The sequence below is a fragment of the Equus quagga genome, chromosome 3 (genome assembly GCF_021613505.1).
Source record: "Equus quagga isolate Etosha38 chromosome 3, UCLA_HA_Equagga_1.0, whole genome shotgun sequence".
In the NCBI taxonomy this organism is placed as follows: Eukaryota; Metazoa; Chordata; class Mammalia; order Perissodactyla; family Equidae; genus Equus; species Equus quagga.
In genome coordinates, this window is record NC_060269.1 from 153231674 (window position 1) to 153253152 (window position 21479).

At 43.2% G+C, this 21479-nt stretch overlaps 1 protein-coding gene across 2 annotated transcripts in view; it reads right to left on the reverse strand.

Moving 5' to 3' along the window:
• HTT (huntingtin) overlaps positions 1–21185 on the reverse strand; it is a 163458-nt gene extending 142273 nt beyond the window's left edge. For both annotated transcript variants that reach the window (XM_046656987.1, XM_046656986.1), the window contains exons 1-2: positions 20733–21185; positions 5317–5400 (exon numbers count right to left, since the gene is read on the reverse strand). In XM_046656987.1, the coding sequence (XP_046512943.1) occupies positions 5317–5400; positions 20733–20932 (284 nt within the window). In that variant the 5' untranslated portion in view covers positions 20933–21185. The remainder of the gene's footprint in view (positions 1–5316; positions 5401–20732) is intronic.
• Positions 21186–21479: the final 294 nt, after the last annotated feature.

A 21479-nucleotide genomic window follows, 5' to 3' on the forward strand; every position in this document is an offset into this window, starting at 1 on the left:
GCAAACCCTTCTGAGTCCTCCAACCAACGCCCCACGAAGGATGAGGTTTCCACTCTGGCTGATGTGAATAGGAGCTCTTCCAGGGTCATTTTTCACAAGCATGTGTGTATCAATACTCAGTTAAGACTTGAGAGCCACTCTGCAGGTCTCCAGAGATCGCTCTGTGCAGCTCTCTCCTCTTTGGGTATGCCCCCATGGGCTCTAGCCACCTTGGTCTCTTGGGACTGCCAGCTCTGTCTTCTCAGTTCCACAACCACTGGGCTCTGCCTGGGTGTCCCCTCCTCATGTCATGGCCAAGAAACTCCCTTCATGTATCAATCTGGGGAAATCATAGGGCTCCCACATTAGTTTTCCATTTTTCCAGGATTGCTATTGTTCTTTGTCTTGATGCCCAGTGCCTTGGAAACCATTGTTACATATATTTTAACCATTATCAATTGTTTTAGGCAGGAAGGCAAATCCTGTCCCTGTTACTTATCTTAGCTAAAAAAAACAATCTTTCTTGATTTATCTTAATTTTTTAACATATTAATATCTTTTCTGATAACAAATATAAATATCTACCAGCCATCTTTTATAAAATTAACTAACATTCCCTTCTATAAATGTATAAATTTTTCAACTCCCCTGTCGGCAGGTCATGGAGGTTGTTTCTACTTTTCCAATGGGATGAACGGCACTGCACCAACATCATCACGCCCTTGACTAAGGAAATGCCTGACGTGCAACCGCTACGTCAGACACAGACGACAGTCTACAGCTTTACATTTTGCCAAATGGCCTTTTAAGAAAGTTGTATCACCTCTGATGAAATCTTGAGTACTTTCCGTTTGCCAATTGACAGGTAAAAAATGTTATTTTGTTTTAGTCTCATTCTACCGATTACTAGTAAATTTGAACATTTTTCCATAGGAAGCACGAAATAAGTGTTAGCTATTTACGTTTATTGGCCCAGTCATATTTCTTCTTCTCTGAACTACCTATTCATGGTCTTTGGCTATTTTTCTATTAGCTTGATAGTCTTTTTCTTAATGACTATAACTGCTCTTTATGCGGGCTACTAAGCCTCTGATATATATGCTGTCAATACTTTCCCCAAGTTGAATTTACTTTTGCGTTTAAGATGGTCTTTGTCATACTGAACTATATTCCAGCCAAAACAATTTTTTCCTTTATATTGTTAGTCTTCCTTAGCCTAAGATTAAATGTTCTTTTGGTAGTTTTTACATTTATGTAATTAATCTGACACTTGTGTTTGTTTGCAACGAGGTACACAATTTCCCCTAAATAGTCAGTTGGTTCAACAGCCCATTATTGCCCTACTAATACAAAATGCAACTTTCATCATAAATTCATACACGCAGATACACACACACTTCCCTAACTTTCTATTCTATACCTTCTTCAGTGTCTAATAGCAATTTTAATGTGATGTGCACATGGTCTCACCAAATTAATGATGGTTTCAGATTTTCTTTGCAACAGTTGTGTATTTATTCTTGTAGCTGAACAAGTTCAAAAATACCCCTACTAGAATTTTGATCAAGATCATTTGAAATTTACAGATTAATTTAGAGAAAATTCAACTTTATGATAAAATCTTCCCATCTGGGAAGGAAAGTACTCACTTATACTTTTCAGGAAAATCAATAGGGTCTTTATGTAGTTTGTGCATATTTCTTGTAATTCCTTGAAATGCTATACGTTGGTGCTACTATGATTTGGATCTCAAACCATTATATTTTCTAACTGATTTATTGTAACATATGGAAAATCTATGGATTTCTATATATTTATTTTTACTCAACCACCTTGTCAAGCACACTTGCTTACATGAGGGTTCCTAGGTATTCCCAAGAGGATACTAGTTAAAAACAAATCCCTAGGGGGCTGGCCCCGTGGCCGAGTGGTTAAGTTCGCGCGCTCCGCTGCAGGCGGCCCAGTGTTTCGTTAGTTCGAATCCTGGGCGCGGACATGGCACTGCTCATCAGACCACGCTGAGGCAGCGTCCCACATGCCACAACTAGAAGAACCCACAACGAAGAATACACAACTATGTACCGGGGGGCTTTGGGGAGAAAAAGCAAAAAGTAAAATCTTTAAAAAAAAAAAAAAAAAACAAATCCCTAGACTCCACCTGAACAGAAAGTTTAAGAGTGTTGGAGAAAGAGGGCAATGAGGTATCATCATTACTGTATTTTTGACAAATTTTCCAGATGATTTTGATGCTCATCCACATTTAGGAACCAGTAGGTCAGACCACCAAATCAAGAGCTCAAGCAGACTAACAGTCACAACGTACCAGAAGTTTCAGATGACTTCTCACATTAAAAACTCCACAAGCTGCCACTGAAATAACCCCACTGGAGATAAGGTCAGTAAATCACAGAAGCTACAAGAATGTACCAAAGACTTAGTTACATTCAAGGAGAGATCACAAGAAATACCAGCCATCAAGAAGATTTCATAAAACATTATATATACATAAAATAGCCACTTCAGCTCTACCCTCTGAAATTCCTACAAAGTATGGAAAGCATCTTAAAACAAACTTGTTCTTTGATCTGATGAGACCAAAAATAACCTCTCGGGGTCCATAAAATATCCTATTAACATCCTCCTCTAGGGGCTGGCCCGGTGGCACAGCAGTTAAGTTCGCACATTCTACTCCAGCGGCCCGAGGTTCGCCAGTTTGCATCCCGAATGCAGACCTACGCACAGTTTGTCAAGCCATGCTGTGGCAGGCATCCCACATGTAAAGTAGAGGAAGATGAGCAGGGATGTTAGCTCAGGGCCAGTCTTCCTCAGCAAAAAGAGGAGGACTGGCAGCAGATGTTAGGTCAGGGCTAATCTTTCTCAAAAAAAAAAAAGCTCCTCTGTAGAATAAGAAGTATAATGACTATCAGCATTATTCCATAAAAACAGAATAGATACACAGTAGCTCCCCCCTTATCCACAGCTTCGCTTTCCACAGTTTCAGTTACTCATGGTCAGTCATGGTCCAAAAATATTAAGTGGAAAATTCCAGAAATAAACAATTCATAAGTTTTAAATTCCAGGCCATTGTGAGTAGCGTGATGAAAGCTTGCACCATCCCGCTCCATCCCATCCAGGACATGAATCTTCCCTTTGTCCAGTGGATCCATGCTCTATACCCTACCTGCCCATTAGTCACTTAGTAGCATTTTGCTTATTGTGGTATCACAACGCTTGTGTTCAAGTAACCCTTATGTTACTTAGAAATGCCACAAAGCATAGAGTAGTGATGCTAGCAATTTGGATATGCCAAGGAGAAGGCGTAAAGTGCTTCCTTTAAGTGAAAAGGTGAAAGTTCTCAACTTAAACAAGAAAAAAATTGCATGCTGAGGTTGCTAAGATCTATGATGGGAACGAATTTTCTATCCATGAAATTGCGAAGAAGAAGAAGAAATTCATGCTAGTTTTGCTGTTGCACCACAAACTGCAAAAGTTATGGCCATAGTGCGAGATAAGAGCTTGGTATGGGAAAAAACAGTATTTATAGGGTTCAGTACTATCCATGGTCTCAGGCATCCACTGGGGGTCTTGGAACACATTCCCCTCAGATAAGGGGGAACTACTGTACTAATGTGAAAACTATTAACTGCTACTATTTTGATTTAAGGTGGCAAACTGAACCACAAATCAACCTTAAGATATCTCAACATACTTTACTAATATGTGAATCTAAGCCACAACATTCCACCAATTCCACTGAAAATTACCAAGAAACAAAATAAATATAAAGCATTTTGAAAGGTTATGTATCCGGAAAACAAGATCTCTTCCACTCTTATTCCTTGAGACCTGGATGGTGAAGATCAGATGAACGGAGCTGTGCTACAGCAGTAGGGCACCAAATGCTTGTCGGGCCTTTAAAGTCATTTCACACAAAAGCAATGATAATTTATAGGACAACGTACATCGTGACAGGTTGTATTTCTTGCTCTCAGGCAGCTCTTGAATACATCTATGCAGTTCTTTACAGTGTTTCACATGTATCACTTGATCCCACAAGAACCCCATAAAATGGGGTTTTCATTTCGTAACTGAAGCAACAAGAGAGGCTCCAAGAAGTTAAACTTATCTAAAATCACCCAGCTTTAAAGGAGTAGAGATGGAATTCAAACCTTTTTTCGTACTTTTACCATAGTATTGTTTTCTACAATAGCACGCTAACTTAGAATTTTTATATTTTCATTTTCAGCACATATTGTCATTTATTTCACCTTCTTCCCACATTGTTACAAATTAGACAAAAACAGAAATCATCCACTATATTTCACATCCAACAGAAGGAGTTCAATTAAAACGAAATATGTGAAATCACTTTGAAAGTATAAAATACAAATGCAATGTGCAATTAAAAATAAGTGAATTACCAATTTTCTGTCAGTACTAAAGTCAAGATTATTATTCGCAGGGCTTTTTTAAACAGATTACAAAGAGCTCTTTCCAGCTGTCTCGCAGAAGAATAACATGAATTCTTTATTCCAAAGGAAAGAAAAGCAAGGAGAGAAGTATTTCATATATGCCCATCTGGGTAACAGAATTCAGAAATCAGGTACATCTGTCTCCCACTCAGCCATCAGAAACAGGCCTAACACATTTACATCCACAGCTACTACTAGAACAATGCTCAGAAAGACAGATGGTCAAAAGCAAAGAGGAGGAGGAGAATTAGCAAAGAAGCTACAAAAGAAGGTGCCATTAGTTCACCCAGAAGAAAGACCAACAAGGGAAGCAGACCTACAGTCAACTGCCCATGACCCCACTAACCACAGAGTCCAGATGAGCAGGCAGCAGCCCCACAGGGCAAACAGACAGCAGCGCAGAACCAAAGAAAAGGAACTATGAGAGACAATAACTGGACAGGCTCAGGCTGCTCGAATCACTGCAATCATGTACAAATAACAAACAAAAGATGGTTTTTAAATGATTACTGTTACCAAGAGAGCTAATTAAATATAAACATACTGTTTAATTAACATAATGGTTACAACTGTCACACGTAAGATTACAGAAAGGAAACATTACTCCTTATAGTGTCTGGGTATCCTTGATATATATATAGCTAGAAGTATGGGGAAAGAGTCCTTTAAAGGTTTTAAGACAACTGAGAAGACAAAGAATATTCTAGCCCATTAAGAACAAAAATAATAACCCACAACTAAAATATACAACTATGTACTGGGGGGATTTGGGGAGAAAAAGGAAAAATAAAATCTATTTAAAAGAAAAAAAATGAATGAAAATAATAAAGCTTTTTTCTCACTAGAAAGTTCAAAGTGCAATTACCTGAGAGACTGCGCCACTATGTTTTCACATATTGTCAGACAATGATTCACACGGTCTTTCTTGGTGGCTGAGAGTTCTTTCTTTCTAAAAGAAAAAAGAAAGCAGGAAAGGAAGTGAACATTTGTTGAATTATCCACCCCATTTATTTCTGCATATCATTCATTCATTCAACAAGCACTTCTTGACTACTAGGAATAAACCATATACTCCATGCTAGGGGGCAGGGTAGGGGATCAGGTCAGGGAGGTGGAGATGAGCTCAACCCAGGGTTTCCTAAACCACAGTGCTCCATAGAAAAGATATGTGATGCTACTAATGCACTTAATTTTTCCCATTTGAGGGAGGAGAAATTACATTGCAGTGACTCACCCAAGATCACACAATGGAGGGGTGCGCAATTCAATGAAATACATAATGTAATATACACTCTACACACCAAGCGGCCTCCACTGCTCAAAATCGCATTGTTAACTGACTGCAGTCAGCATACCACACAGACCTCATGCTGTCGATTTGGTATAAAATAAGGTATACACTACGACTTATCACTCCGATACCCCCAAATAGCTACAAAAAAGCCTCCTGCTCAAAGCCTTTCTCCAAAGCCTCCTATTAAGACTTCTCAGCCAAACAAAAGGAGATAAATGGCCTGATCAGGAAGATCAGATTAAAGATGCTTGCTTCCCATCCAAACCTATAGCTTCATAGGTCTTCAAGGTAGGTACATGGAAATAAGGTAGAGAGGGATGATCCAAAGAGGAAGGCAAAAAATAAAGCAGGCTTAAGAACTACATCCAAAAAAGAACTTGACTGTGGTTGTTACCAGCACATGGTACTAACTAGAAACAACTAAACTACAAGACTACCAACTTTTTGAGAGAATTCTGTTACCAAAGAAATTAAAAAAAAAAAAAAATCTAACCTATAAACACCTGTGACTATTTAATCCCTAATGCACCCCACCCACCACCCCACCCCAGCCCCAGACCCCAGCTCCAAATCGTGCTATCACAACTGTGCAAATCCAGTGAAGACATACCCTCAAAAGAGACCTCAGACATGGCCAGGGCAGAAAACTGGCAAGGAAAAACCTCCAAAGGGAGAAGTCAGTGGCCGAAAAGAGGAACAGACAGGGTACCCAAGCAGAGAAAAGAACCAGGGCCTGAATGAGAGGCCTAGTCCATGGCAAGTGGAGAGGGGCTTCCCAATGACGGCCCAGTAAGAGTCCATCATTCTGTGGGCTGGTGAGTGTGAGCCCAACGCCCAGTCTCTTAATGGGACTTTTACTGACAAGTTATACTGCAGACTGCTGATCATCCACAAAAATGACATTCTTCCCCTCCTGGACACATGCCTCCTGCTTAGAAGTTCCATTGCCCAGCCTCCCTGCACCTAGGGATAGACACATGACTTAGTTCTCACAGATGAAATGGGAACAGAAGTGGTATATGGAGTGTCTACCTTGCTGGCTTGCCCTGGGTATCTCGCCCGTTAGTTCCCTCCAATTGGAACAAACTTGTCTAATACCCAGTTTTTGATGACACAGATAAAGACAACAAGAAGGGTACAGAGCCACAGGATGGAATGAGCCTGAGTTCTAAGTGACCACAAGAAGCAGAGATCCCCTACTCCCATCCTCATGAGCCACCCACTTCAAAAGCATGATGACTGAAACAACCCAAATGTCCTTCACCTGGTGAATGGATAAACAAACTGCTATAGCCAGACAACGGAATACTGCTTAGCAGTAAAAAAGGGCAATCCACTAACACACGAGGGTGAATCTCAGTGTACCAGGTTCAAGACTACACATTAGATGATTCCATTTATATAATATTCTGGAAGAGACAAAACTACAGGAATGGAAAGTGATCAGTAATTTCCAGTGGCCAGGGAGGAGGAGTTGGACAGCAAAAAGGCATGGGGCATGGGGAAGTTTTAGGGGGTTGTAGAACTGTTCTAAATCTTGATTGTCGTAGTAGTTACATGCCTCTATCCATTTGTCAAAACTCACAGAATTATGCACTAAAAGGGGTACATTTTTGAGGCCAGCCCTGTGGCCTAGTAGTTAAGTTTGGTGTGCTCCACTTTGGCAGCCCAGGTTTGGTTCCCAGGTGCAGACCTACACTAACTGTCAGCGGCCATACTGTGGCAGCAACCCATGTGCAAAACAGAGGAAGACTTGCACAGATGTTAGCTCAGGGCAAATCTTCCTTAGCAAAAAAGAAAAAAAAGGGTACATTTTACTATAGGTAAATTATACCTCGGTCTTAAAAAGAATGTGCTATGAGAATTAAAGTGCTCTCTTCTTCCAAGTATCATATTAAAGTCTCTGTTAAAGTAGCTTAGAGTTTACCCAGTTTAAGACAGCCATGAAGAAAATTAAAGAACACCGATCATTTTAAGCATTTTAGGAGGCAAACTAACTCACCTATCCATTATTCTTTGACTTCCAAAGTGAAAAACCTGCCCAAGGCCTTAAATGAACTGAAATCACACACCAGTCTCCTAGCTATATAGGGAGTGGCCCCTCAAGGTGACAGGGTCTTACACTGGATCTAAAATGATTCTTCAGGGGAGTGGTAATGAGAAAAAAATTGACAAATGCTAAACTAAATGCACCTCACAATTTAATGGTGGTCAGAATAGAAATAAATACTCAGGACCAGAGATTTCCAGCAAAGTCAGAATCTAAACAAAACCTTCATCCTGTGGAGTCTCCGCTGCCAAGCCTGAGAGGTAGTGAGTGTGCGATTCATGGCAAGTCCATTGCTCTGAGTGGGCCCTTTCCCAACCGTAACTGAACAGCTCACTGAAGTAGCAGCGGGAGCCAGGTATCTCTGGATGGGCCAACTCAGATCAGTGGCCATGGCTGCCCAGAGCATAGCCTGGAGAATACCGGGGCCTCATCTGTACTGAATAAGAAAGACCACAGTGGTGAATGGCTCAGTTGTCATAGACTGGGGGAGACGAGTCCCAGGGTCCCCCCAGGTGCAACATTACAAGCACTTATGAAGCAGAAAGTATTCCCTGGACTTGACAAGAGAACTCTGTGTACTGACAAAAGCAGCAGTTCAATATGCCAACTACATCTTTGGTTAAAATTACAATGTAGGGTGTCACTGTGCATCTCTCTCAGTAGAGCCACTAGGGTACCCAAAGAGAGTAAAGAGTCAACACACTACTTACTCACATGCCTGATGAACATTTATCTATCCTCTTAGAAGTGACAGATACAAACAGGAATTTTAAAAAGAACTTTGTCTCTCTCCTCATAAATGGGATGAACCAAAAGAACATAGTTAGCAATGAAAAATACCCGCCACATGATTTATTAAGACCTACTTGTGCTGTTCCCCATGCCAGAACTTGAGCAAAAGTTTATCAAACGAGGATTGTCAAAGACAGAATATTGATCTCAACCCAACAAAATAAAAATACATTTTTCTGTGGTCTGTTTCAGTCTAGCTCCTCCTCTGAGCTCCTGGTGGGGAAAGCCTGTCTTAGTCACCAGGGCCCCTTCCCAAGGCCCTGCCAGCAGCACTTCCATCGCACTTAGGGAACAGCTGTTCCTCCGATTACCTCCCCAGGGAGACAGACTAAGAGCAAGGACCGTATCATATCTCTATTACTAACACTCAGCACAACACCTACACTTTACAGGTGCTTCATAGACTGCAAATAAAGGAATGGATAAATAAATGTTTTCTGTAGGAGAATAGGTCAAATACACATTAAAACTGACTCAAAAGTTCTTGAGTCAGTCTCATAAATAGGATTCAGAAGATAAACGAAAATTACTTTAAACCTAAGTTTCTAGGACCAAGAGATGAAAGAAAAGTAGAAACAACAAAGCTTAAAAAAGAAAATTGTGGAGGGCTGGCCCGCTGGCATCATGGTTGGGTTTGCACGCTCCACTTCAGTGGCCCATGGTTCTTGGGTCTGAATCCCAGGCACAGGCCTACACCACTCATCAAGCAATGCTGTGGTGGCAACCCACATACAAAATAAAGGAAAACTGGTACAGATGTTAGCTCAGGGACAATCTTCCTCAAGCAAAAAGAGGAAGACTGGCAACAGATGTTAGCTCAGGGCCAATCCTACTCACCAAAAAAGAAAGAAAGAAAGAAAATTGTGGAGAAATCCCAACATACTTGAACTCAAACACTTTGTGGAACGACAGGCCTAGCCTGTGGAATCCCTCCAGCTGTAATCAAGACAATCAATCACAGGTCTTTTAACAACACCTTCGACGAGTCTTACTCTCAAGACTTTACTATCAAAAAGAGGATAGTAGGGGCTGGCCCCGTGGCCGAGTGGTTAAGTTCGTGCGCTCCGCTGCAGGCGGCCCAGTGTTTCATTGGTTCGAATCCTGGGCACGGACATGGCACTGCTGATCAAACCACGCTGAGGCAGCGTCCCACATACCACAACTAGAAGGACCCACAACGAAGAATATACAACTATGTACCGGGGGGGATTTGGGGAAAAAAAATAAAATCTTTAAAAAAAAAAAAAAAAGAGGATAGTATACTTTCTATCATGGTCAGCTAAGAAGAAAGCAATATTTTAAGTTTCTCTTCTTACCTCATCCACAATCATTTTCCAGCAATCCAAATCCTTTTTAGGAAAAAACAAATCTGGCAAAATATATCTAAATTTTAAAGTCACATGTAAAAGAATGAAAATTGACCATTCTTTTTCACCATTCACCAAAATAAACTCAAAATGGATCAAAGACCTAAAGGTGAGACCTGAAACCATAACGCTTCTAGAAGAAAACGTAGGCAGTACACTCTTTGACATCAGTATTAAAAGGATCTTTTCGGACACCACGTCTTCTCAGACAAGGGAAACAATAGAAAGAATAAACAAATGGGACTTCATCAGACTAAAGAGCTTCTTCAAGGCAAGGGAAAACAGGATTGAAACAAAAAAACAACCCACTAACTGGGAAAAAATATTTGCAAGTCACATATCTGACACAGGCTTAATATCCATAACATATAAAGATCTCTCACAACTCAACAACAAAAAATCAAACCCAATCAAAAAATGGGCTGGAGACATGAACAGACATTTCTCCAAAGAAGATATACGGATGGCCAATAGGCACATGAAAAGATACTCATCATCGTTGATCATCAGGGAAATGCACATCAAAACTACACTAAGATATCACCTTACACCCATTAGAATGACAAAAATATCTAAAACTAATAGCAACAAATGTTGGAGAGGTTGTGGAGAAAAAGGAACCCTCATACACTGCTGGTGGGAATGCAAACTGGTGCAGCCGCTATGGAAAACAGTATGGAGATTCCTCAAAAAATTAAAAATAGAACTACCATACGATCCAGCCATCCCACTACTGGGTATTTATCCAAAGAGCTTGAAGTCAGCAATCCCAAAAGTCCTGTGTACCCCAACGTTCACTGCAGCATTATTTACAACAGCCAAGACATGGAAGCAACCTAAGTGCCCATCAACAGATGAATGGATAAGGAAGATGTGGTATATATATACAATGGAATACTACTCAGCTGCAAAACAGAACAAAATCACTCCATTTGCAATAACATGGATGGACCTTGAGGGAATTATGTTGAGTGAAATAAGCCAGCGAGAGAAGGATAATCTGCGTATGACCCCACTCATATGAGGAATTTAAAAATGTGGACTAAGAGAACAGATTAGTGGATACCAGGGGAAAGGTGGGGTGGGGGGTGGGCACAAAGGGTGAAGTGGTGCACCTACAACACAAATGACAAACATTAATGTACAACTGAAATTTCACAAGATTGTAACCTATCATTAACTCAATAAAAAAAAAAATCTAAATTTTAATCTTTTCCACACTTGATAGCCTTAGCATTATAAAATTCTGTGGGTAGACAGTCAATGTCTTCAATAGTTGCTAGTATTAAAATTCAAACAATAGTAAGTACCTATTTTGTATGAGAAGCATAAGAACAAACCACCTGGTTGCTACCCAAATACTTTGATTTTGCTTCATTTTTCTTAAACCCACTGTTATGTTTAACAGGGCTACACGTGTGTGTAACTGACATATTATCATTAAAGAACTACACAATTTTACCACGTCAAACCCTAAAAATACCAGCTTAAATATGAGGGCAAGTGTAACCAAAATCTTGTAAAAATTATCTCCTCTTTTATCACACTGAAGAAATACCCATGTTTTAAAGTGTGAGGATCAGACTTTACCCTCAGACACCCCAACAAAGAGACATTAACCAAAACTATCAGAAAATTAAAAGAAAAAAACCTTCCAGTGTACCCACTGAAAGATGTAAAGGCAGCAACGTAATTAGTAAGTATAACAAGCCACTACCAGCCGGTGTAAACTTCCAAACCCGGTTGAACAAGGTCCATCACAATTTGACCTCAGGCTACTTTCCAAGCTCCATCTTCAGTCTGTATTTCTGAACCTTCAGAGAACTCTGGCCACTCGAAATAACTCACCTGTTTTGGACATGCATCCTCAAACCCAGGTCTCATACGTTCTATGGTCCCTGCTTGAAATACCTCCTTCCTGTCTTATTTTGTCCAGTAAACAAACTTGGAAGTTTAAAAAATTACAACTATTTCATTCTTCCCTGGAATTTAAGTAGATTGATGAACTGATAACTCAAACTGACTTGTTCTACGTGAAAAGCAAGTATGGAGATTAAGATGACAACGGAACTGCTTTGCGCGCTGGGCAGGAACTGCATGAACAGGGTGAGCACAGTCCTGACTCTTCAACCATTTTTTGGTAAACTTAGTCGTTCTAAGTTTAAATGTCATTAAGTTAAAATGTCATTTTAAGGCATTTAAATTTCACCTTCAAAATGAAAACAAACCTCAGCCAGCCCCCTCTGGTTGTGCAATGAAGCAATCTGCACGTAAACACACATTTGTAAGGAGAATCATATAAAAATCAAGGACTTTACAGCATACTACATTCACGTTAAAACAATGATCAAAGGACTCATTCTAAAAATAAGAATTCAAGCCCTCTCATCTCTTGTTTTTAGAATTACGCTACTTTAAGATTATGCATGAAAGATATGATTCCAGGTTGAAGATGGGCAAGGGAGAGGCCTGTATTACCCAAGGAACTGAAAACAAGCATTCATTTTGCACCTGTCTGGCTACTGGTACTCACAGCACTTTCACATACACATTTCAAGTCAGTGCCTGCACACCCCACAGAGTGAGTAGACCTGAGGGCTGGAGGCTGCATGTCCTGCAGGAGCAGGGCTGGAAACAGCTGGGCAGGGATCCAAGTCTTCGGATTCCTCATCAGCTGCTCTTTAAGTTTTGCCAAGTACTATACTAATGTGAGAGTATTCCTAGAAAATTAGGACTCTTTCAGAAAAATTTTTTTAAGAAGAAATGGGACACAAAGAGTCATTGCGGAATTATGTTTCATACATAATTTAAAAATAAAAGTGCTGTCTGATTAGGGGAACCAAAGCCTAAGATTGCCCCACACTACAGTCTGTATCATAGAAAAGGGCCTTTAAAATAAAGCCTTTCTCACTAGTGATCTAACTGAATGCAGTCACAATTACTAACAGAAAAAGGTGCAATCCACAAACCAATCTGTTATACTAAGTGAAAAAAGTCTAACACAAGGCCCCATCTTGTATGATTCCATTCATAAGAAAAGTCCAGAATGGGCAAATCCACAGAGACAGGGGCTGCCAGGGGCTGGGGGAGGGAAAATAGGAAATGATTGCTAATGGGGAGAGGTTTCTTTCTTTCTGGGGTGATGAAATGTTCTGGAAATTAGATAGTGGTGATGGTGGCAGACTCTTGTGATATACTAAAAACCACTAAATTGTACACTTTGAAATGGTGAATTTCATGCTATGCGAATCATAATCTCAGTTTCTTGAAAATCTGTCTGCATATCCTGTCAGCTCTTCCTCCAAAGAGATCCAGAATCTGACCACTTCTGACCACTTGGCACAAGCTGCCAGCACCTCTAGCTTTGATTACTTCAATACTTTCCAGCCATCTCCCCCTTTCATTCATGCTCCCTGTCCACCAGCACAGACCTTTTTTTAAATTTGAAGTTTTTATTGAGATGATTGTAGATTCACATGCAATTGTAAGAAATAATAGAGATCCAGTGTACACTTCACCCAGTTTCCCACAGTAGTGACATTTTGAAAAACTATAGTATAATATCACAACCAGAACACTGACAGTGACACAATCCACTGATTTTAGATTTCTGGTTTTACTTTTACTCATTTGTGTGTGTGTGTGTGTGTGCATGTGCATCTGGTTCTAAACAATTTTATCAGATGTGTAAGCTTGTGTATCCAACACCAAAGTCAAGATATAGAACATTTCAATCGCCACGAGGATCCCTCTCTTTGCCCTTTCAGAACCACTCCCACCCCCTCCTTCCTCCTCTGGGGATCCCACCCACCACCCTGTCCCTAACCCTGGCAACCACTCCTCTATTCTCCATTCCTAGAACTCTGTCATTTCAGAAATATTACATAAATAGAATCACACGATAGGTAGCCTTTGGAGATTGGCTGTTTTCACTAGCACAATTTCCCTAAGATTCATCTAAGTTGTTGCATGTATCAGGAGTTTGTTCCTTTTTATTGCTGAGTAGTTTAACCTTTCACCTGCTGAAGGACATCTAAGCTGATTCCAGTTTCTGGCTATTATGAGTAAAGCTGCTACGAACACTCGTGCACAGGTTTCTGTGTGAACGCAGGTTGTCGTTTCTCTGGGATAAATGCCCAGGAGTGTGACTGCCGGGCCACACAGGAACTGTGTGTTCAGTTCTACAAGCAACCACCAAACTGTTTCCCAGAGCAGCTGGACCATTTCACAGTCCCACCAGCAATGATCAAGTGACCCAGTTTCATCTGCACCAGCATTTGGCGTTGTCAAAGTGGTCTTTCAGAAACATAAATTAGATCACTTGTTTCAGCACACAAGTGTGTATCTGGTCAGAGTAAAATCCAAGGTCCTTAGACTGGGTACAGGCCCCACAGGGTTGACCCTCATCTCTGATCTCCAACCCCTCTAACCTCATCTCTTATTTCTTCTTTTCTTTTCAAGATTGGCACCTGAGCTAACATCTGTTGCCAATCTTTTTTTTCTTCTTCTCCTTCTCCTCAAAGCCCTCTAGTACATAGCTGTATATTCTAGTTGCAGGTCCTTCTGGTTGTGCTATGTGCGACGCTGCCTCAGCATGGCCTGATGAGCAGTGCCATGTCCACGCCCAGGATCCGAACCCTGGGCTGCCGAAGTGGAGCATGCGAGCTTAACCACTTGGCCACGGGGCCAGCCCCCTCATCTCCTATTTCAGACCTTTGTTTTGCTTCAGCCACTGGCCCCCTTACTATTCCTCGAATATGGAAAGCACTGCTGCTTTTCTGTCCCCTCTACCTGGACCTCTTTTCTTTCAGATATCAATATGGCTTGCTCCCTCCGTTCTGCTCCAGTATCATCCTCTCAGCGCACTTCAAACAAAATCGCACACCCCCTCTCCTCCTTATTCTGCTTTTTCTCCATAATATTTATCACCATTTGTTTTGTTCACTGCTCTAACACCAGTGCCCAGGACAGGGCCCGACACACAATAGGCACTTGGTTGAAAGGAATCTTTCCGGGTCATCTAGTCCAATCCCCACTTAAGCCCCCACTCCCAGTAGCTGGGAGCTCTTAATGCCACTGAAGCTTACTTGTCAGTGTTACAACCTACTCTGCAGCTACACAAATGCTCAATGGCCCTAGGGAGAGAAGTTATACTGCCTCAGCTACACCTGGACATATATAAGCAACATAAATCTTCCCTCCCAAATGCTGACAGCGTTACCAACAACAACAAACCTAAGGCCTGATCGTCTACAGTGGAGCGTCTCAAGCTTTAATGAGGACACAGATTGCTCGCAGAACTTGTTAAAATGCAAAGTCTGATTTGGCAGGTCTAAGGTCAGGCAGAGATTCTGTACTTCTTGCAAGCTCCCAAGTGATACCAAACTGTCGGCCCTGAGACTACACTTTGAGCAGCAAGGATCTATGGCATTTCTCGTCTCTAAAACATATTCTAGCACCTGAGTTGATTCAATTTAATGAGATATTAAATAGTGTCTAATATCTTTATCTTTATCCATACCTTTATTATTTTTTTCTTTTTTTGGCTTGAGGAAGATTAGCCCTGAGCTAACATCTACGCCAGTCCTCCTCCACTTTGTACGTGGGATGCCTCCAAAGCATGGCTTGACAAGTGGAGTAGGTCAGCACCCAGGATCCGAACGTGTGAACCCGGGCTGCTGAAGCGGAGTGCGCGGAACTTTAACCACTACACTACGCTACAGGCCCAGCCCCTTCTATATCTTCAAATAGTATCTTATATCTTTATTTTTCCTTCTTGTTGTCTGAATAAGACTAAAGGTCTTGAGGGAGAATCCATTCCCAGGTAGTTTACCAAGTGGTTGGCTCACTTGCAGGAACTGGAGGTAATGGGGGTGGGTCCTCTTAGGGCAGAAAGAACGTGTCAGCAGCCCATTTGAAAGCCGGCACAATGTTTAATCCCAAAAGTCCTCTTTAAAAAGAAATTCTACACTACTATATAGCAATTAATAAGAATTACAGGCACTGCTAGTGAACAATCTCTCTATTATTGCTAAGCGAAAAAAATACGGCGTGATCTCAGTCATGCAAACAAAAAAAAGGACACCTTTAAATGTTTGTATATGCATTAAAAAAATCAAAGAAGCAACTTAATAATTGTTATTTTTAGGGAATGAGACTGGGAGAAGGGCTTTGTTTTTCATCTTCTGTGCTGTTTGCAGATGTTTTTACAACATATATGTGTAACTTGCAAAATTTTTTAAACTAATTAATAAAAAGCAACCAAAAGGGGCCGGCCCAGTGGCGCAGCGGTTAAGTGCACATGTCCCGCTTCAGGGGCCCGGGCTTTGCTGGTTTGGATCCCAGGCGTGGACATGGCACCGCTTGGCAAGCCATGCTGTGGTAGGTGTCCCACATATAAAGTAGATGAAGATGGGCATGGATGTTAGCTCAGGGCCAATCTTCCTCAGCAGAAAAACTGGTTCCCAAAAGTGATCCTATCATGTTTAATCTATGAGTAGGCAAACTACAGCCTGCCTATTTTTAGCCAGCCTGCAAGCTAAGAAATGTTTTTACATTTTTAAATGGTTGACCAAAAAAAAAAAAAAATTAAAGAAGAATATTTCATGATGTGAAAATTACATGAAATTCAAATTTCAATGTCATGAATAAGACTTTCTTGGAACACAGTCACACTCGCTCACTTACCTACTGCCTCTGGCTGCTTTTAGTCTACAAAAGCAGACTTGAGTAGTTGTGAGAGGCGTGTGCCCACACAGCATGAAATATTGACTATCTGACCATTTACATAAAAAGTTCCCAATGTTCGCGAATTGGAAGACTTAATATTGTTAAGACGCCAACACTCCCCAAACTGATCTGGAGAGTCAGTGCATCCCCATCAGAATCCCAGCTGGCTTCTTTGGAGAAACTGACAACCTAACCTGACAATTCATCTGGAAACAGAAGGGTTCCAGGATAGCCAAAACTATCTTAAAAAAGAATAAAGTTGGAGGACTCACATTTCATGATGTGAAACTCTGATACAAAACTAGATTGATCAAGACTATATCGTACTGGTAGAGGACAGACATATAAATCAATGGAAGAAGACGGAGAGTCCAGAAATAAATCCATACATTTACAGGCTATTAATTTTCAACAAGGGTGCCAAGACAATTCAATGGCGAAAGAACAGTCTTTTCAATAAATGATGCTGGGACAAATGGATATCTACACGCAGAAGAATGAAGTCGAACCCTTACCTTACACTATATATATATAAAGATTTACTCAAGATGGATCAGACCTAAATGTAAGAGCTAAAAATCTAAAATTCTTAAAAGAAAACATGGGAGTAACAAACCTCTGTGACCCTGAATTAGGCAACATTTTTTAAGATATAACACCTAAATCACAGCAAGCAAAGACAAAATAGAAAACTGGACCTCACCAAAAGTAAAAACTTGTGCCTCAAAGGACACTGTCAAGAAAGTGAAGAGACAACCCATAGAAAGGGAGAACGTTTTTACAAATCACATATCTGAGAAGGATCTAATATCCAGAATATATAAAGAACTGTTACAATTCAACAATAAAAAGACAAATAACTCAACTGAAAAATGGCCAAGAACGAGGACCAGGGCTTACAAGCTACGTGTAAATGGTCCCGAATCTTACTGCTGCACTTCCTCAAACAGACTTATTTTTGTCTTAGAATAAACTCTTATCTGTTTGAGCTATTGCAGCAGGGTTTTCTGTTATTTGCTGCTGAATACAATCCTAACTGACAACACTAACTACAGCTACATTAAGTCAGGCTTAGCAGAGATGAACAACTCTTGTTAGTTCTACCCTCAAAATCCAGTCACTTCTCACCTTGCTACTGCCAACATCTGGATCCACCACCTCTCACCTGTTCACAGCAACAGCTTCCTAACTGGTTTCCTGCTTCTGCCCATGCTCCCCTTCACTCTGTTCTCAGCTAGTGTTCATTTTTAAATGGAACTCGAATCTTGCCACTCCTGTGACCAAACCCTCCAATGACTTACTCACGTAGTAACCTTACTCACTAAGTGACCCTCTCACTTAGAATAAATGCGAATGTCTTTATTCCACCTGCAAGAAAGGGCCTATTAATCTGGTGTAGCACTTCCTCTCCCTCTGACCTCACCTCCTACTTAGAGTATCCCTCTCACTAACTGAACCAGCCAAACTGACTTCCTTGTAATCCCTCAAACAGGGGGACCTTGGACCTATTCCCCTTGCCTGGAACTCCCCTCCTCTATACACTCTCATAGCTATATCCTTGACTGTCTTTAGGTATTTACTCCAAAGCCACCATCTCCATGGACCTTCCCCAAGCACCTTATCTAAAATGTCAACACCTTATCAACCCTGACATTCCCTAGACCCCTTTCCTGCTTTGCTGTTCCTCCTTCATTTATCACCATCTAACACACTGTATCTATCTTGTTTGTTGTCTGTGTCCCTCACTAAAATGAAAGCTTCCTGAGGGCAGAGCCTGCACCTATTAGAATAGTGCCTGGCACATATTAGATGTTCAGCAAATATTTATTGATGAACAAATAACTAAAGTCAGGGGAAAACTAGGCAGGAATCTGAAGAAGAACGACAAAGTGCCAAAGGCAAATGTCAACTGACTCATAATTATAGTTAGGACGCTCCCCTGCACGCCAGTCCCACCAGAAGCCTGCATCCTATATGCTGAGCTGAGAGCAGGCACTCAGATACTTTAACCGAAGCCCACACAAGGCTGTGACACTACACTTCCACACAACAGAGAGCAAAGAACATAAAAATAGAACAGATACTTCCTAAATTGCCTTTGGCCAATTTTACTTTGGGGAACAGATTTTTCAGCTGAAGCATCTGAACAGAAATGCCAAGATCTAAATACGAAAGCAGTGAGTTTGTTACTCAAAATTAATGAATATCTGGGGCCAGCCAGGTGGCATAGTGGTTGAGTTCTGGCACTCTGCTTCAGCTGCCCGGGGTTCGCCAGTTGGATCCCAGACCCAGACCTACACACCGTTAGTCAAGGCCACACATGGCAGCATCCTAAATAGAAAGTGCAGGAAGACTGGCACAGATGTTAGCTCAGGGACAACCTTCCTCCAGCGACAGCAGTTGAGACCTCTCCCACCCAGAGCCCTGCTTAGTGCTTCCAGTTGTTTACACAAGATCCACATAATGTGTGAACTTCCATGACGTCTACCTCCCAGAGAGGCACCACAATAAAAGTCTGGAATGGTTATGATTATAAATTACCCGCTGTAGAGATAAGTCAAATTGTTAAAAAAAAAAAAAAAGTTCTCTAAAAGCTCTCTAAGTGTCCAAACAGGGCTTTCCTCTTACAAGAAAAAACAATTTATTTCTCAATTTTACTCTAACAGATAAGCCAAGATTAGTCCCCAAATCCTCATTTTTTTAATTAAATTCTCAGGACACAGCAAGGATCATATCACAAACATAAAGAACAAGAAAACATTACGAAAAATGCATCAGTCTTAATAGAGTGAGCTTCTTAAAGGGCTGCTTCTTGAAGACTGTCTCATTAAATGCGATCTTTCACATCCTCAGATCAGAAATAAAATGCCCCGAGGTCAGGGAAAGGCCTGAACTGCAGCGGAGCCCTCTAACCTCTGCTGAACACTCAGCACAATGGACTTCAGGGCAAAGTACTCGGGTTCTGTTAGAAGGTGCTATTCACGGTCTCTTGTTTCAAAAATGCTCCTAGGCACAAGCCACAGGGACTCCTAGCTTCCAAACACCACCAAAATGTCAGCAATGAAAGAAACACACGTCCCTGGGGTCCACAGACACTCACGTTCCAGCAAGCTGGGCTATAAGACCTTACTGGTGAAACGCACACCCTTCATCCTCCAGCAATTGACCTCTCCCTCAGCAATGTGTCGTTTTTATTTCCAACTGAAAACAGGTAATAAACTTCACTCAACTCTTCCTAATATTTAAGTCAACTTTATTAATTCTCTTGTTAATAGTAATAATAAATAACTTGTCAATAATAATTAATATCTTGTTAATGATAACCATCTAAGTAGCTCACCACTTATGCACTTGGCAACCACAACTCATTCAAGTGCCTGCAGACCAGCTTGAGCTGATGCTTAAAATCCTGTTGCTGCCACTGCGATGCCCGAAGTAAAGGAAACGTCTTGCGAACGTGGGAATGCAGCCCCAAGTCGCAGGCCGTTTAAAGGGCCCCTTGGAAAAAAGAAGCTCCCTCGGGCCGCGTCCGCACTCCCCCGCCCTCCCAGCCCGACGTCCTAGAGCCATGATGTCATGCACCATCCCCACATCACCCAGCTCCAATTCCCGGCTCCTAGCGAAGCGCCCTGCACCCCAGCCCTCCTCCCTCTCAGACTAAGAGAGAGGGAACGGAGGAAGCGGCCGGAGGGAGCCAACCCGGACGCGCTCTCGGCTCCTCCAAGTTCTGCTCACAACACAGCCCCAGTTTGTTGCAAACCTAAAGCGGCGAGTTCCGTCCCCAACTTGGCCTGCCGGGCAGGGCAGACGACGGGGCCCGAGACCGCCTCGGCGCCTTCGGGAGAGCCTGCGAGGCAGTGCCGCGCGCGGAGGGACGAGACCCGCGAGGGGCCGAGGAGGGACGCGGGACGGGGTCTCGCGGCAGGAGGGGCGCCTGTGCCCTCCCTGGGCTCGGGGCCTCGGGGTGGCCCTGTCGCGGCGGGGCCGGGTCCGCAGGGCCGCCGCTGACCCGGCGTCGCCGGGTGGGGACCTGCAGGGGCCGCACTCACGGTCGATGCAGCGGCTCCTCGGCCGCGGCCGGGCCGGGCGGCGGCGGGGGCGGCGGCGGCGGCTGCTGCTGCTGAGGCGGCGGCGGCTGCGCCTGCGGCGGCGGCTGAGGGGGCTGAGGTGGCGGCGGCGGCTGCTGCTGCTGCTGCTGGAAGGACTTGAGGGACTCGAAGGCCTTCATCAGCTTTTCCAGGGTCGCCATGGCGGCCTCCTGCCCCGCGGGGACAGTCCCCGGAGCCCTCGGGCCGGCTCGCGGCGCCGCTCAGCAGCGCGGCAATGAATGAGGCTCCGGGCCGCGGGCAGAAGCGGAACCCAGGTGCTCGGCCATCTTGGGCCCGTCCCGGCAGCCCCTGCGGTCCTGCGTTCCGGGACGCTCCGCCGGCGGGGCGGGGCCAGGCCGGGCCTGCGGGATTGACAGCCAGAGGCGGCGGCCTCTACCAATGGCCGGCCGTGGCGCCGGCACACCCCCCGCGCCCTCCGGCTCGCCTGCCGTAGCCGCCGCGGCCTCAGGAATCACAGCGCCGCTTCCCGAAGAGGGCACGGGGCGCGGCGGGGGCGGGGCGGGGCGGGGCGGGGCGCAGCGATAGGGGGCGGGGAAGGGGCGTGGCGCAGTGATAGGGGGCGGGGCGGGGAGCAGAGATAGGGGCGGGGGCGGGGCGGGGCGGGGAAGGGGCCCGGCAGTGGGGGCGGGGCGCAGCCGGTAGGGGCGGGGCGGAGCGGGGCGGTGAGCGGCTGGGTTGCAGGCGCTG